Source organism: Armigeres subalbatus, chromosome 2 (genome assembly GCF_024139115.2).
Source record: "Armigeres subalbatus isolate Guangzhou_Male chromosome 2, GZ_Asu_2, whole genome shotgun sequence".
NCBI lineage: Eukaryota > Metazoa > Arthropoda > Insecta > Diptera > Culicidae > Armigeres > Armigeres subalbatus.
The window spans coordinates 220,135,748-220,152,514 of record NC_085140.1 but is presented as its reverse complement, the minus strand read 5'-3'; the positions used below and the strand labels follow the sequence as shown (position 1 = coordinate 220,152,514).

At 40.2% G+C, this 16,767-nt stretch overlaps 1 protein-coding gene across 1 annotated transcript in view; it reads left to right on the top strand.

Annotated features, from left to right (window-relative positions):
- Positions 1 to 16,767, top strand: part of LOC134211687 (homeobox protein araucan) — a 54,595-nt gene that overhangs the window by 10,781 nt on the left and 27,047 nt on the right. Inside the window, exon 2 of the mRNA XM_062688816.1 lies at positions 12,685 to 13,004. Coding sequence (XP_062544800.1) covers positions 12,685 to 13,004 — 320 coding nt within the window. The remainder of the gene's footprint in view (positions 1 to 12,684; positions 13,005 to 16,767) is intronic.

Below are 16,767 nucleotides of genomic sequence, written 5' to 3'. Positions count from 1 at the left end.
TCCAAATTCAATCCAAATCCAATCCAAATCCAATCCAAATCCAATCCAAATCCAAATCCAATCCAAATCCAATCCAAATCCAAATCCAATCCAAATCCAATCCAAATTCAATCCAAATCCAAATTCAATCCAAATCCAATCCAAATCCAATCCAAATCCAATCCAAATCCAATCCAAATCCAATCCAAATCCAATCCAAATCCAATCCATATCCAATTCAAATCCAATTGGAAATTGAATCGAAACCATTTTTATTGCAAAACCATTGTTTTATGGCAGTTCCGGCACAAATCTAATTATGTATAAAAATTCCAGCAATATACCCGAAAACATCCTGTACAGGACCGAGAATCGAGAACTCATCATCTTCGGATTGGCAATCCTATGGCAGTGTTCGCTAAACTGACTGGAGATCCCTAGTATACGAGGAAGGCAAAAATGTGTTGTTTTTATTTTACCAATTCTAAAGCCTTTCGTTGCCTACCTTAAAACAGCCGAATTATATAAAAAGGCATCAAAAATATGCTCCAAAATACTATGAAGACGTCAGGTTTTTCAATGAAAACAAACTAATTAATATCACGATCTAGTACCTAGTTAGTTCTTATCCATAGCGAAATGTGTTATTTTAATTACATTTCGGTGCCAATGTTTAAATTGTTGCATATTGCTACAGCTCTAATCTTAAACAAGTTCATATCATGGTTCGTTTTTTAGTGTTTTACTTCTGTTCGACAAAGCAAAGTTTAAGCACAGCATAAAGCGTTCTATATTTTACACCTTACATATCTATTAGATCACTTACCCTAGATATTCTAAAGCCTTCTTCTTCCACATTTAATATTGGGAACAATGTTGGAGACGTGCAAAAACAACATACAGTCTTACTCCCGATTGGCTCAGTCTTAGGTTGGCATAGCATGTTTGATGGAAATTTTCTGGCTATTTCAGCGTTTCTCAAGTGCTCCCACCATTTTGCTTCGATATGCAGGATTGTATATTGTTATCGGTATTGCCGCTTTAAAATTAAATTAGTGATTGTTTGTGTTTCAAATAAGTGAAATGTGCACACTACCAACGCTACCAACAGTCAAATTGGGATATTATTTCACCGACTTACCAATTAAGAAACACCCATCATAGGTGATTAATCTAAATATCATTAAATGTCTCCAAAATCGAAATATTCAAACACGCATTGTTTCAACTTCATAAAATGTATTAATGATTTCTTTTTTGAGTGAAATTGAGTTAGAAGCAGAACCCTTCAGTGACAATGACCAATCGAAAATGATTAGTTTGGTGGAAATGGCAAGCTGTCTACAACTTCAAATAATATATTCCAAAATTATTTTATTCGTTCATAAATCTTATTTTCTTATCAGCAATGAGTGAAGCACTTTTTCCCAATGGAGACGCTTTAATTGAGAATCACTGGCCTATCTGTTGTTCACCCCAAACTGCCTCATCGTAGTGATTCCTTGAAACCTCACGACAAAGTGAGAAAAGGGCAGACTCTCAGAAGGGAAAATTTAAATTTTGTTGTTCCACCACTTCTTACGATATGCTTTTTTTCGGTTTTGTAGAACACACTCCATTTGCTGCCATACCCGGCCGTCCATGTATACTTTGTGTACCCTCGTAGCACTTAGCACTTAGTACCGATCAACAGCGCTACCGATGACAACCATCAACACTGGAAAACGGGCGCTACCGGTACAGCTCTTGGGGCCCTTCCATAAATTACATAACGCTTTAGGCGGCAGGGTATCTGTCAGAGTGTTGTGGTTCATATAAATTTTTGAACTCTTCCTTACAAAAATGTGGTACGAGGGGGTACGCGGGGGTCAATTTTGGCGTTATGTAATTTGCGAGTGAGCAGTAATGCTATTCTCTTGTGTGAGTCTGGTCCCCGTCTCACGTGTGTCGTGTCTGGGATCTATGCTGTTCGGAATATCCAATTGAACAATATTCAGAACATAAATGCGCATGACTATTTCCTATCCAGTTTTATGCTGCCGCTGTCTCGTTTCTGCTCATGTCTGACTACCGGTTCGCATCTGATTTCCCTCCCGAATGGCCAATATAGAACGGAGAATGGCTTGTCACTTACTTACTAACTCTCTCCTTGCGTTTCGGAGACACACCAAATTTTCAATGGCCCCACACCGATGTCTATGTGGATCGTTTTGGCACGGGCTATGAATGTTATCCCGGGTGAAGTAAATACGTGCAAAAAGTGAATGAAAATGTTTTACCTATATCGGTAACAGCAAGGAAAAATAAAAAAACAGATCGTTCTATAGCAAGTGCAAACGAGATAAACATCGTTGTAAGCAAATGTTTAAATGACGTTAGATAAAATTCAACTGCCCTGACAACACCGACAGCATTTGCCCTTCTCGGCTCGTCCCGGGAATGCGGGGCAATCTCGTGCTCTGCGTTATATCTAGGCCAATTTGCATGACAGGCGCTTTTGAATGATAATCACATTATCAAGTGACCTTCGCTAGATATTTTACACTTTCTATCTGTAGTTGTTGTGTTTTATTATGAAAACTTTTCATTGAGATAAATCAAAATTATATATCACAATATATTTTAATTTGACTATTGTCTAGGGTACTGAGGGTCGTGGGTTCGAGTCCCATCGAAGGGAAAATGGTTATCTCCAATACATTTTTCAAATCAATATCTTCCACATAATGTACATATTCACATATAAGTTTTCACAACATAATAAATTAATGTCCAAGTCAGGACGGCTGATCCCCGGAATATAGACAATTAACTTTGATTGAAACTAAGAGAATTGTTCACACTGCAGTTTGGAACGTTTCCATTACGATTTGACATTACTTGTCCAGTACCGCGTAATAAAAACAAAAAATCTGCTCTCGCTGTTCTTCTATTCACCCTGAGAAAATTGCTTTGAATTTCAATGAGAAATCCTTTTAAAATGAATTTCCCACAACTACCTAGATGATTTTTCCTGCAAACCCTTGCAGAACCAAAGAAATCGGTTTCGATCATTCTGTCCAACCTCTGACGAAGAACTGCTCTAGATTTGTGTTTCATCTTCAGCTAGAAAAAAAAAACGCTTTGACTCTTTTTAGGTTTAAAACATCTAGGATGAGCCTTTGCAGGACTCATGAACTGCCCGTACCTGGATTACTTAAATATTGTCGTGACCAGAATGAGGTTTCAAGACTTGACCCATATTTGAGCGGCACACGGTCGCTTTGGTGGATAAATGCAGCTTTTTGCCTTTCTCGTACAACAAAGTTGTACCAGAAGGCTATAATTTCACTCCAAAAGCTAAATTTTGATAGAAGGCTCGGAGACCCATAGTGTTATATACCAATCGACTCAGCTCGAAAAACTGAGTAAATCTCGCTTAACTTTTCAAAAGGACCTAAGTAACATTTTTTTCATGAATTAGTTTGAATACTAGAATCAAAAGCTTTCATGTTGTTCTGTTGATTGCGCTATTCAAATTAATTCATGAAAAAAATGTTACTTAGGTCCTTTTGAAAAGTTAAGCGAGAAATGTCCGTTTGTGCGTGGGTTTGTATTAGAAATACTAGAATAAGAGATCGGCGAAGACGCCATCTTGTTTCCAATCGATCCGTCAAAAGCGGTTCCATTTCGACTTGTTTACTTTTTGCACCCATAAGACGCAAGCAAAAAGTTCAAGTGCTGCCATTATCATTATCACGATATCATGCATTTTCATACGTTGCCATTTCGACAGTTTTTCACTCCGCCGGTCTCTGGTTATAGGGTTGCTAGTTTGTATGTGTGTAGCCCCGAATTTTTTTTTGCTAAACACGTTTCATATAGGACTCGACCGATTTTAGTGCAACTAGTTTCATTCGACGGAGAAACTTTCCTATATGGACACTATTGGTTTTATTTGCTAATAACTCATGCGGTTTGAATGATATTTCTATTTTTCTTTAAGCAAATACGCTGTTTACATGCACACTTTAAGTCATTAATCAATTTAGCCGTGACGCAATCCATTACTCTCATAGTTGAGTAATTCTTAAGTAGCGTGATATAACCGCATCGAAGCTTTTAACCGCCAAAATGTAGGCAATTTACGTTGCATTTACCATACTAATTCGAATTCAACACATTTAATCGAGAAAGGCATAATCACCACTGGGGGATAAATTTGGTTTTTTTTATAGAAGTTTAACAGAGCCCTCTGTAAAACGCCACCACATTCTTGCTGTTAAGGTGATTATACAATCAAGCATTGTGGTGAATTTTAAATTCACCACACGGTTTTCTACTCCTATCATCAAAAGTTCAAATCAATTAAAGTCAATTGTTTAGCATAAGTAAGCAAACTATCTACGGATGTTTCTTCCCCATGGGCGTTGTGATTATCTTAATTCGTGCTCTTGAAAAAATACTAGAAAAAGCACGTGGTTTCCAAGATGGCCGATTTGTGGCTTTGTTGTATAACCACCTTAATTACTCTCAGTCAAACACCAGAAATCTATATCCTGAAAATAATTAAAAGCAGTAGTGAGTGGTGTCCTTACCAATGCGCGTAAATCGGCTGCGTTGAGATGTTGTGCCGCCATTTTGATATTCTGCGTCAACCAAGATTCTGCAAAAAAAGTTTATTGAAGCCAAATATAGAGATGAGTGACGTTTTGCGCTCGCACACTAATGTGCAATTCATCATGTGTAAATACATGTTTGTTTTCCTTCTGCTCATAACTTCAAAAATGATCGGGTCATCACAATGATTTCAAAAGAGTCAAAAAATATATGAAAATATACTCATTTTTACCCAATCTTTGCTGAGTTGCACCATCTAGGAGTGTTTGTTTTCCTTTTATCGCCACTCACACATTCGGACGTGAGAATCTCACATTGAGGATTTTCTCACTCACTTTTGCCTTGTTTTGAAGTTGATGCTTCAGGGACCTTTCGTTTTGGTGGCATTTTGAAATTAGTTTTTGGATTTATAAAAGTATATTTTTCACACTGTGAGATAAAAAGAAAAACCTGCTGCTTGGAAAAACTGTTTGCTGGCGACAACGCAACACTCAATCAAAAGGTAATGCTCTGAGCTCTTCTGCTACAGCGAAAGTATGCACTCATACTAAAGCACTGTGCCATTTGTCAATCGAGGTAATACACTGTACAGGACGATTGTCGCTGTGGTTCCCTTTGTTATCGTTCCCAAACATGTTGGGTACACAACTGTCAAAACGTACTGATTCTTCCTTGTTTTCATTTAGCGCCCTATCCTCGCCAGCAAAAGATGTTTCGCCAGGGACGACAGCGACCATCTTCCTCTATAACTTATTACCTCTAGATAGCTTATTCTATTTTATAGCTATTCATGTGTCATACTGTCGAATATTAGTTTTTTCTTTAGATTTTTGTTTTTGATTTTAGTTTTGTTGGAACCTTTCGGATGACAAAATTAAGTCAAATACCTAGATGTAAGAATGTGGAGTTGATGAGAAAAACAAATCGAAGGCTTACAGATACGTGCTACCTTTCTCTGTAGTAGGTTTTAATTCTTATGTTTACGTCTTACGAGAATATCGTACTTTCCCATCTTTCAAAAAAAAAATCTTATTTTTACATGTTTTAATCGCTATGCGAGTGCGTACCTATCATACCTGAAACTGAAATATATGCTATTGTGTTTGATTCCCAACCCAATTGAAAATTTTACATCCACATTCATGTAGATACATTACGTCCGTCATGTCCAGTCGTTGTAAATCGAGGAAAGCGATCTGATAACAAAGTGAAACGATAAACAGAGGAAAAATATTTGTTCCTAATAATATACAATCAAATACACGAAAGCTAGTGGCGCTTTTCCCGCTTCATTCTGTCGTGCGTCTATGTCGCATACCGGGAGCTTAGCTCTATGATTTTCCATTATGCAGCTTCAGGTGCCAGAAGAGGCCAGAAGGAACTATGAGACGCGTGATAATAATGTGTCGCATGCTTCCCATATTTTTTTTTCGGTGAGCAGGGTTGTAGCGGATGGCACGCAAGCAATTCTCGTCGCCGATTGAACATGCCGATTTTAGCCCTGCATTCGTAACACTCGCTATTGTGGAGGAAATCTATCGTCATTTATTGTAGTGCTGCAATTAAGCCCTAGTCTGGTATGTGCGCAATTAATTGCTAATAAAGTATGATAATTTGCATGTAGCTGGATCTGGAAAATCAGCGCCGATACAGAAAAAGGCAAACAATCAGGATGGAAAAGAGCTTTTCGATGTCCATCACGTAGCTATAAATGCAGTGCTAACGTGATCGCTTGTCGACTGTAAATAGCGTTTGCAACACCACCCCACATTGAGCCACAACCTGCCTCATGAGCAAAAAAAGGAAAAAAGCAAGCAACCGATGGGATCATCGTTCGGGGGGATTCAGCAGGGACCAAACGCAGACATATAGAACCGGAGAAAAAGTGACAAAAGGAAAATAAATCCTTTCTGGAAGTGGGAAATCGTTACGATTGTGTTCAACATGCTGTTCGTAGCTATGGGACAATCGAGGAAAAACGATAAACCGAAGACATATTTTCCCCAAGTGTATCGATGTTCAGACTCTGGCGAAGCATTGACTGGCTTTCCTTGAAGAAATAGATAAGGATTATGGCTCGAATGGATATCCCAAAATTCATTTGCGGATCGGCATTGCGATTCATTTGCACTGCTTCAACTCTGTGGAGTGTCCTACTTCATTCGTTGTTTGTAAGAAAACAAGATAAACATGGTGTTTTTAATACATGTTCACAATTAGGAAAACAGGTTTGGGATATAAATCTTGTCGAAATATTGAAAGTTCTAACTTGATTACATGCCATTTGGTGTAATTTGATTAGAACAAGTTGTCGCACTGATGTCGCTGTGCTCATGCAGTGTAGCACGTCTGAAAGACATTTCTCACTAGCCATCCATTGAATGAGTAGAAAAACTAGTACTCAGGTTCAGCAAAGGTTTGTTATCCAACAATTATATAATTATCGAAATTGCTAATTAACAACTCTAATAACACTACCAGATAATGATTGTCGCTGAGCTCTAGCTGCTAGCAGCTAATTTGTGAGCTGGAGATAGTAAACTTTTTACGAATACGACTGCAACCAAGGCCGGCGTATTGGCTCGAGTGCATGCATATGAAGCGCGCGCGTACTCCGACTTCCATTGCAGAAAAAAAGCCTAATAAAAACACATATCGCGCGTACACACCATTAACATGCATGTTCATAGAATTATAATCGCAAATGAATATCATTTCGTTTCTACGTGTGCGCAATGGCTTGCGGTCAGTCGTTCGTTGCTGTCGTCTGCGAGTGCTTAGAAGGCACATGCAACCGAAATCTCACTGCACCCTTTGCCTACTGTTACAGCGTGAGAGAAGCAGCGGGCGACAAAGTGACCGTACGGGATCGTCGGATAATTTATTGCCCAAACGCACTCTCAGTATTTTTACGGTTGAATATATTGCGGTATTTCTAACTGGTATCAAAAGCTTATTTCAAAAAGTTCCAATCTTGTTAAATTAGGTTCAATTTGTGTCGGTAAAATAATTTAGGTATTTGTTAATATTTTCGCTATCTTTCATTAGTAAAAATAGAATAATAGTGAATTCCAAAGAACCTAATGGGAAAATACACACAAACAGATATGTGGATATCGTTCCAGTTCATCACTTTTTGTCAATCCTGATTCAAATAATTTAATGTTCTTCTCTCCAATAAAATCTGCTATAAAATCAGCAGTCTGAAATTTTTCAAGTTCCACTGTAAACAATCCGCCCAAGTTTACCTTTAATGCAAACACTTTACCAACTCATGTCCTTAATGCTATTGATTATTCAAACTCCATTGAAGGCAAGACAGAAATCGGAGCGAGTGCCCGAGAGACAGGCAAATGCACACGGAACAAGAATTTCATCTAAAAGTTTCTTGTTGGACCAATTTTCCCTACAGAACAGGAATCCACTCGTTCGCTGCTCTGCTCGGGATGTCTCCCCATGCAACAACCGCCAATGGTTGTTTCAGACAACCCCAATCCAATCCCCTACTCGAGCCATCTCCCGCCATCGAGGGAAATTTTAAAACAAGAAGCGAAGCGAGCACGGAACTAAATTCATTTTCCGGAGGAGTAAAAGTTTTCCTTTCGCACAGGAAAAGTCACTTCCTGTCTCCTCCGAGTGCTCCTATCAGAACTAGTAACAAACAGCTTCCTTAATAAATTCTATCTCCGTCTCGCTTCCGAACCGTCAACTGGGTAGAGCAGCCAGTGCAAAAGCAAGCATACTCTCGGGCCGTAAAAATGAATGTGAAACAATAGATTTAATAGTGATTCTACAGCTACTTCTACAAGAAAAACTTTCTCCGTTGTTCTCGTCGCGGCGACGACCAAGATGACGACGATTCCGTCGTCGACAGCGAATCCGACGGAACGGCTATGGGGAGCTTTTGACATTTTCTATAAATTTCAATTAAGCTCTACACATGTATCATCCCTGCACGATAGTTCTATCCCGTTTTGCCTGCTCTCGACTGTGTGGCGGGAGTTCGCACGCGCGCACTTTAAATTCCAACATGGCTCATATCACACATCGGTTCTCGTGTTGAACAACTCCGCCGGGGACAGTAAAAAAATCAGCATGCCGTCACAGCAAACCATGGCGGCGACGCGACGTATAGTCACATCTCGGCATACTGCGATGAGTTTGATTTTATTTCTGAGCAACCGGGGAAAATGTCTGCTGAAGTGCATCGGTCGATCAGTAGATTGGTTTTAATTTTAGATAAAACTATGTCATCGTTTTTTTTTATCGGTGTCGATCACGTTCGGTTTTCATCAGCGTGACGACGACCTGCAGCGCGCTGTGATCTGATATGCACTGGCAGAGTGCAATTGAGCGCGAAAATTCGCCTGACCTGATTGGCGGATGTGTGCTGTTACGGTCACAAATCTGTTAGTGGTACATCTAAACAAGCTAAATTTTTCACCCCTGTTGTTATGCAAGCTACAAACTATGAGCGGATTTTCCTGCGGCTGACCGAACTGCTACGGAAAGTCAGCGGTCGCTTGTTTAGCAAAGCTGATAATCACATTTTTGGCAGCGCCGTGAAGCATCATAGAGAGTCTGGGCAAATCGGTGCCGTGAAGTACATCGTGTTGCTATTTTAGAATGCTTTATATGCCGTGTGCATACCGGAAGCGATTTTTATTTTGGGATTCTGCGATTCTGTGAATCTCCGAACATGTTTTATTTTGTTTCTATTTATTTAAAAGTAATCATAGAACGGAATGTTTGCATGCGCTCGGCGTAGAGTAATGTAAAAGATACACAATTGTATATAGGCGTATCTATCTAATATGAACTATATTAACCTCTTTTGTATTATCTTTCTTGTTTCAAATGTTTCACAACCTAGAGTATTTGATCCATTATTAATAACATGCTCCTAAATCAATAACATTCGCAAAACATACAATTTGTGTCGTTTTTTGTTGTTATCTGCTGAATGCCGAAAAAATAACAAAAATGAGAAACAAAACAATTTGCGCTCCAATTCTTTGTTTTCGAATGTTATTGATTTGGGTACATGGAATGAATTCAAGGAGCAGTTCCCCATATTTGGCGTTTAAATCATACCAGAGAGAAAACCTCAAAAAACCAATAGTGATACTGCCTTTATCGTTTCAATACAAGACATTAACCTTCAAAATTATTTACACCAGAAATTTTGAGCATTACACGTTTAAAATTTGAAACTTTACTGCTCTATCTATGGCTGCAGATCTATAGATAGATATATAACAATCAACAAAAGTAGGCAGCAAGGGATCGAGAATACTGACCTGGCGATGATTCGATGACGCTAGCGATGATTCGTGTGCATCGGAGCTCTCTCCACTGGTTGGAATGTCCTCGCCGACAGATAATTGTTGATGGTTTTCGCCAGGTAGCTGGGAAGATTGTAGCGATGTAGTTTGTACGCCAGGACATCATGCCATACATTGTTGAATGCTTTCTCGACATCGTATAAGGCCATGGCAGAGAGAAGGTTAATGGGGCGATAACTTTTCGGATGAAGGATCCTTCCAAGCATCTGGATGGGGATGACTTTGGCTGACTTCCAGGACGAAGGGAACTAGCTGAAACGTAGACACTGCTCGAAGAACGAAGAACTCATATGTTTGAGTTGGAGATTCAGGATGCTGTCGCAGCCTGAGGCCTTCGTGTATTTCAATTATTTGATATAGGCCTTCAATTCACCTCCTGAGATCTTCAACTTCTCCGAGAAGTTGTTGAAAGTAAAATAGAAGTGAGTAATGAGACGTCTCACTACTCACTACGCGCTAGTCACTTTATAAAATAAAAATAAGAAGTAAGAAGTGAGATGTCTCACTTCTCACTCCTCATTTCTCACTTCTCACTGTAAAAAAGAGTAGCGCGAAGTGAGTAGTGAGACGTCTACTCACTTTGCGCTTCTCACTTTTTACAGCGAGAAGTGATAAATGAGGAGTGAGAAGGAGACGTCTCTCTTCTCATTCCTAATGACCCTTTCTCCCTAATGACCCATTCGGTCACTCTTCCGGCCTATTGACCCTTTCGGCCAAATGATCCTTTCGGCTAAATGACCCTTTCGGCCAAACGACCCTTTCGAACGAACGATCTTTTCGGAAAAAATGACCCTTTCGGACAAATTACTCTATCTAACAAATGACCCATTCGGCCAGATGGGTTTCGGCTTAATGGTTTGTTCGGCCTAGTGGCATTCGGCTGAATGGGTTTCGGCCAAACGACCCATCCCCTTTTGCATTCGTATATCATGAGGCCAACACGATTATACTTTTATGCCCAGAGAAGTCGAGAAAATTTCCAACTAGAAAGTTTTACTATATCGGACAGGGAATCGAACCCAGCCACCTTCAGCATGGTCTAGCTCTGTAGTCGCGCATCTTAGCGGCTAAGGAAAGCTTCCAGTTTATTCACAACACTGCAAAATAAATTAATTCGAAGTACAATGACCGATCGTATTAGAAAAATTTGATAGAACATTTTGCGATCAATCGTACCAAAAGAATTGAAAAGATTGTCAAGAATATTTTGTACATGAATTTAAGCTGGATCACATATCTTAAATTTCGAAATAACTCGAATCAGTTAACTTAATTCAAGCTGAGACCCAACTTCGTGTAGCACGTGAGTTTGTCCGATCACTTTTCATTTGCTGTCTTGACGAATGATCTTGATTTCCCGCAAGGTCGTGCGACAAAGATTATCCCGCGTACCAGCTCCCACCCAAGGCACCATTGCACGGGCTTAATTAATTGTGGCTCATTATTGTTATTAATCTGCTTTTTGTGCATAATCGACACACGAATTGTGGACCCGATGCCACCCGATACGAACGGTAGCTGGCCGACTGGCTCCGCGGTGGGTAGACCTGACGGTCGCCGTGCCTGTTGTTCTCGTCTTTCGACTTGTTTGGCGTCAGCGTGTGCGCGCAGAAAGATGTGAAAGAAGAGTCCTGCCAGAGCGGAGCACTTTCTTAAAGAGTTTGTCCTTATCTCTGATTGGGGCCACTGTGAAGTCTACAGAAACTGAGACCCCTTTCAATCGAGAGCAGGCAGCGGCAGCAGCAGTAGCTGCCCAGATTTCATGAATACAATCGAGATAACATCTGTATTTAGTCATGAATTGATACTCATTTGGTTAATCATACAAATATAATGTTCAGGGTTTGAACGAGGAGCACAGCACGAATCCGAGTGCGCACAAAAAAGGCAAAATCTCCCATGGTGGTCCGGACGAGCCATTGAAAGAGCAAATTTTCACTTTCAAATCACAAGACTCAAATCCAGCTACCGGGCTTTAACCGGGCAACAAGATTGCTTCATTTGTCTTCCACATTCTTTGGACACTCGAAACCCGTTGTTAAGAGATTATAGGGGATCTCCTCAAACAAATTATGATTGAGTAATCTCTAAGATCTTCTGTGGCTACTAGATTTATGCATATTTCTGTCCAACTAGAGCAGAGCGAGCTTCATAGGCCACTGTGATCCAGCGAAGGAACGTCCAGTTCCCTTCGAGCGATGAAGATTATCGTTTCTATAGCTCAGTAGTTTCCAAGGCCAGTGGGAAGAAATGGAGGAGAGAGAAATATTGTAATCATTTGTTAAATGATGATGAATTTATTAGTCACGAGTTGACCTAAAAGAAATATTTCAAATAGAATAAATTACTCAGTTCTGGTGATATTTCATTCCTGGCTGAAAAAAAAGCATTCGTGTATATTTAGAGAGGCAAAACAGAGCCCGTCGCGAGGAGAGCAAACAAATAAATAATTATTGTTGTTGTTATTTATGAGGTCTCTCTGTGTCGCGCCAACTCCCGAAAGTCGCGCTCCGTGTTGGGACGATCTGTAAAGGCTCGCCTTTTGGGCTACAAGCGGAGAAAAGACATATTACTCTTATGATTTATTACAATGAATATTCAAAAAAGCACAGTAAGAGGAATATAAAGCATTTATTCCGCGATTCGCTTTAGAGCTTTACCACCTATACAAAAGCATCCTCTTAGTGAACAGCAACAATTTGTCATTTTAATGATATTTACACTTCTCATGTCTTCTTCTTTCGACTTTTATCTTGTCTAGATATGGCGCTGGTTATGATTTAGCGGCACGCAGAAAGAATGCAACCCGCGAGTCCACCGCGACGCTGAAGGCGTGGCTCAACGAGCACAAGAAGAACCCCTACCCGACCAAGGGTGAGAAAATTATGCTAGCCATCATTACCAAGATGACACTGACGCAGGTGTCCACCTGGTTTGCCAATGCCCGGCGGCGGCTGAAAAAGGAGAACAAGATGACGTGGGAGCCCAAGAATAAGACAGACGACGACGATGATGCGATGGTGTCAGACGACGAGAAGGATAAGGACGACATGGATCCGGACAAGAGTCGTGATCATAAAGGTAAGAGTTGATTTGCTTTCCCAAGACTGGTACACGAGGAGGTATCCAACCGTGAAAGTGGCCGCAAACCACCAACCAATTTTTCTTCTCCACTTGATCTATTGCAAAAATTACTATTTTCTCACGGGAAAACCTTCACATCCACCCTCGCGTCATTCGCTCTGCTTTGCTGTGTTTACATTTCTTCTTATAACGACATTTCCTTCCTTCCATCCATCCAGTCTATTCTCATCGAAATGTGGCCTTGGGTCGGAGGCACACTTTTCCTTCCCACTTAATTGTATCAATGGCACAAAGCCGTGAAATGATTGCAATAATCATGAGCATCCTTATCATCAACATCATCTCGTCGGGTGATCCCTTCTGACTTTTCGTTTGCACCGAGATCAAACATTATCATAGACTGCAGAGAGCCGGAGTCACCCCCTGCTGGCCGTACGCCGCTGATTCGTTCCGTTCCGTTGTGTTTACTTTGCGGATAGGAGTGCACACTTCTACATAAGTCACGGATCCTGTTTCCCATTACTTACTGTGGTTCGTCGTTTGACGCCGTGGTATAATTTACGAGCGTTGCTGCTGGAAGCATACGTTTCTAATCCCAATATGTACGATTTATTGCTGTGTACTTCATCGGCATGTTACTGAGCGTCTTTTTCAATTGCAACTCTAGGATTTATCCACCTACTGCCGGCGATATTTCATTCGGGTCTTATTGTTGCAACAACTTTTAAAACGAAATTTTAACTGTAGCTGTGTGTACCAAGGTACATCAAAACATAGATCAAACGGGCACATATTATTTCTGTGTAAATCTACGAGGAATTTGTTGCAACGAAAAATATCCTTAACTACGAAATGAATAATTTTAGATGTAAGTTTAGAAGCACCTTGAGATGTTAGCAGAGTTTCACATCAACAACAACAACATCAGATAAAATATTGCATCCTTTCTTCAACGCCAAAAGGAATATCAAATGTATACCAAAGTTCACTTGGCTCACCTTGCTGGATATTATAGTAACGACTCTTTGGAATTTGGATCGGCAAAATTTAAATGTTAAAACCGAACTCCGTATATTGTTCTATTCAATTTTCAGTGTCTCTCGAAGGCATATACCGTATGTGTTTTGTATATTCTGTCTGGTTGGCCATCGCATACCGTTCCGAGTCGGTGTTAAATGTGATGAAATATTTGTGTTTGCTTCGGCTGTCACGTTACTGTCTCAATACTCCAATCTCCGCTTGTAAGGAAAATCGTTTACTCAATCATTAGGTGACAATGGATCTAATAAGAGGACAATGGTATCAAAACTAAAAAATCTCTTGACGCAATTTAACGAGAAGAAATTTTTGACGGGAAAGGGTACAAGTAATTCTGAGCTTTATTTCAGACAGATTTTATATGACTTTCACACATAATATACATTTAATTAATTGAATTTTACATGGAAAAATATCCATACAAAATTTATGAAAAGTAAAAAAAATATAAATCATAGACATGTCATTCATACAAAATATAACTATATTGATTGTTCCTACGGATCGGATCGTTTCACACCCCACATGTTTGATTTAAAGCATTCTCCCTTATACAACAATAACAATTCAACATGAAGTCAGCCGACGTCTCACTTAATGCATACATCGACTTTGTCACTTTCTCTTTCTGTGCGAATAAGCACAAGGACACTCTGAAAATCCCGGATCTCAAGTAGGTATCTTGAGAGATCCGGAAAGTGCGCGGGAAAGGGTCATTTTCATCCCGCGTTGTCTTGGAAAATCGTTTTTGCCGTATTCCGACGGTCGGTCCCATTCTGTGGCTTCGTCCCGGGCGGTATGAACAAGCGAGTGCCGCGGTAGTGGGCTTTTCGGTCCGATTTCCCTGGCTGTCTACATATGTGGAAAAAGGGTCGATGGCGCTTCATGTCTAGTAGGTCGCATCTTCACACGTTTCCTTCCGGTTGCGTTGGCTGCCCGTTCGGTTGACTGACTGGTGGTTGCCGTGCGAGTCCACATGGTTTATTTGGGGAGCGTGGAAACGAAAACTTCACTTTGAAGAAGATAAAGCGGTCCGATGTAATCTTATTCTCGTTTACGGAAAGATTGATTTGGTATCGATTTTCCGTTCCCACTGGAAAGCGGGAGGTTGTCAAGCTGTTGTGTACGCTGCGCCGTTTGCAATCTTTTCAATCAGAGCGTGATAAATTGTGCTGCCAGACTTCAATTGTTTTAAATCCGTGAAATTTTTTCACCAAATTGATTGAAGTTTAAATTGAAAATGGGGGTTTCTTTGTCTTGTCCGCTGTTTTACGAGAATACTGAGGATGATAAAGAAAAAAATCGACAAAATTCTATTCACACATTGATTGAGAAAAACTATCAAAGTATTAGGTAGTGTTGATCAACTTTATTAGAATTTATTTAATTAATACGTATTATTTAACTTAATTATCACAATTATAAGGCTACATTTTTTTTCTATATTATGTATCTAGTAGAAGTAAATGAAAGCAGATTTTTTTCTCCAAATTTACCCAATATGCTATTTATTCTATTAATTTCAAAATAGTGAGCCCAAATACACGTTGAGCTCATTCAAATAGCATTGAATAATAATAATAAAATCTCATCCCTTTCAAGCATCCCTTTTCCTGCTAAAGCCCATTGTGTGAGCTCTTAATTTAATTTGAATATTATAAAATCCAAAAAGGACAATTTGCGGCGGTCGTCACATATTTCTCAATGGATTCTGATGTTTGATCGGCAGCGGTTGGCTACCGTACCCATTCTGGCCATGGGCTGTGCCAGGCTGGCTGGAATATTTAATTAATTGATGAAATCGGTCTGATTTTAATTAGTGATGAGTTTCAAATTGAGATGAATGTCCCATACTTGAGGGGACCAAAGATGGAGAAGTTTGATGTCCTCTCTTTCAGCTATTCGTTCATCACCGGGTCTGCTCTTGGCGGAGAATGTCCCGATGCTTTCGGTATGGAAATTTTAAAGGAAACAGCTGCTAATAGCGAGACTAATCCCCTGATGGTTGATGGCAAAGCACGAGGACCTGCCTGTCAAAAATGTCAATCCCTTTGCCGTTTGGGATCTCTTCTCTGAAGTTGATGGAAAATCTAACGAATTGAAAGCGAAAACTATACCTCCCTGAGGTGTCAAAACGTTTCACTAATCCTGACACTTTGCCATTCCTCTTGATTGAGGATGTAGGGAGAACGGGGAAAATTAAAACTGTCCTACGCTGCGCCTTAAATAGCTCGGAAAATGGACCATTCTGAGGCAATGCTGGAAATTAAATCATTAGGCAATGCATAAATATATAAACGCGATAATAGAGCTACGGATTCTGGGTGTTGAACATAGGAGGGAATCCGGATATCTGTATCATCTGTTCGCTTTTCCATTCCAATTGCACGATTGCCTCCCTTCGGTAGCGAAAGATGTCCAGAGTGGTTTCCCTCGATTCACTCCGGGCCATCCGAGGGGTGAGAATTTGAAAAATAACACTCCGGCAGGCCTGTTTTGCAGTCGAAAAACTTGACTGACTCGTCGGGCAGTTTTGTTTTCTGGGGTGGAGAAACTGTAAATGCGCACAGATTCCCTGCGGGCTTATGAAAGCCTCTTTATCAGGTTTACAGCCTTGGTGAAACCCCCTCTCCCAGCGTTTGGCCCATTTGGCAAGAAGCTGCTGCTTCGAGGCCATGAATGTCTAAATAACAAGTGGCATTTTCACTTAACTTAATCGGAT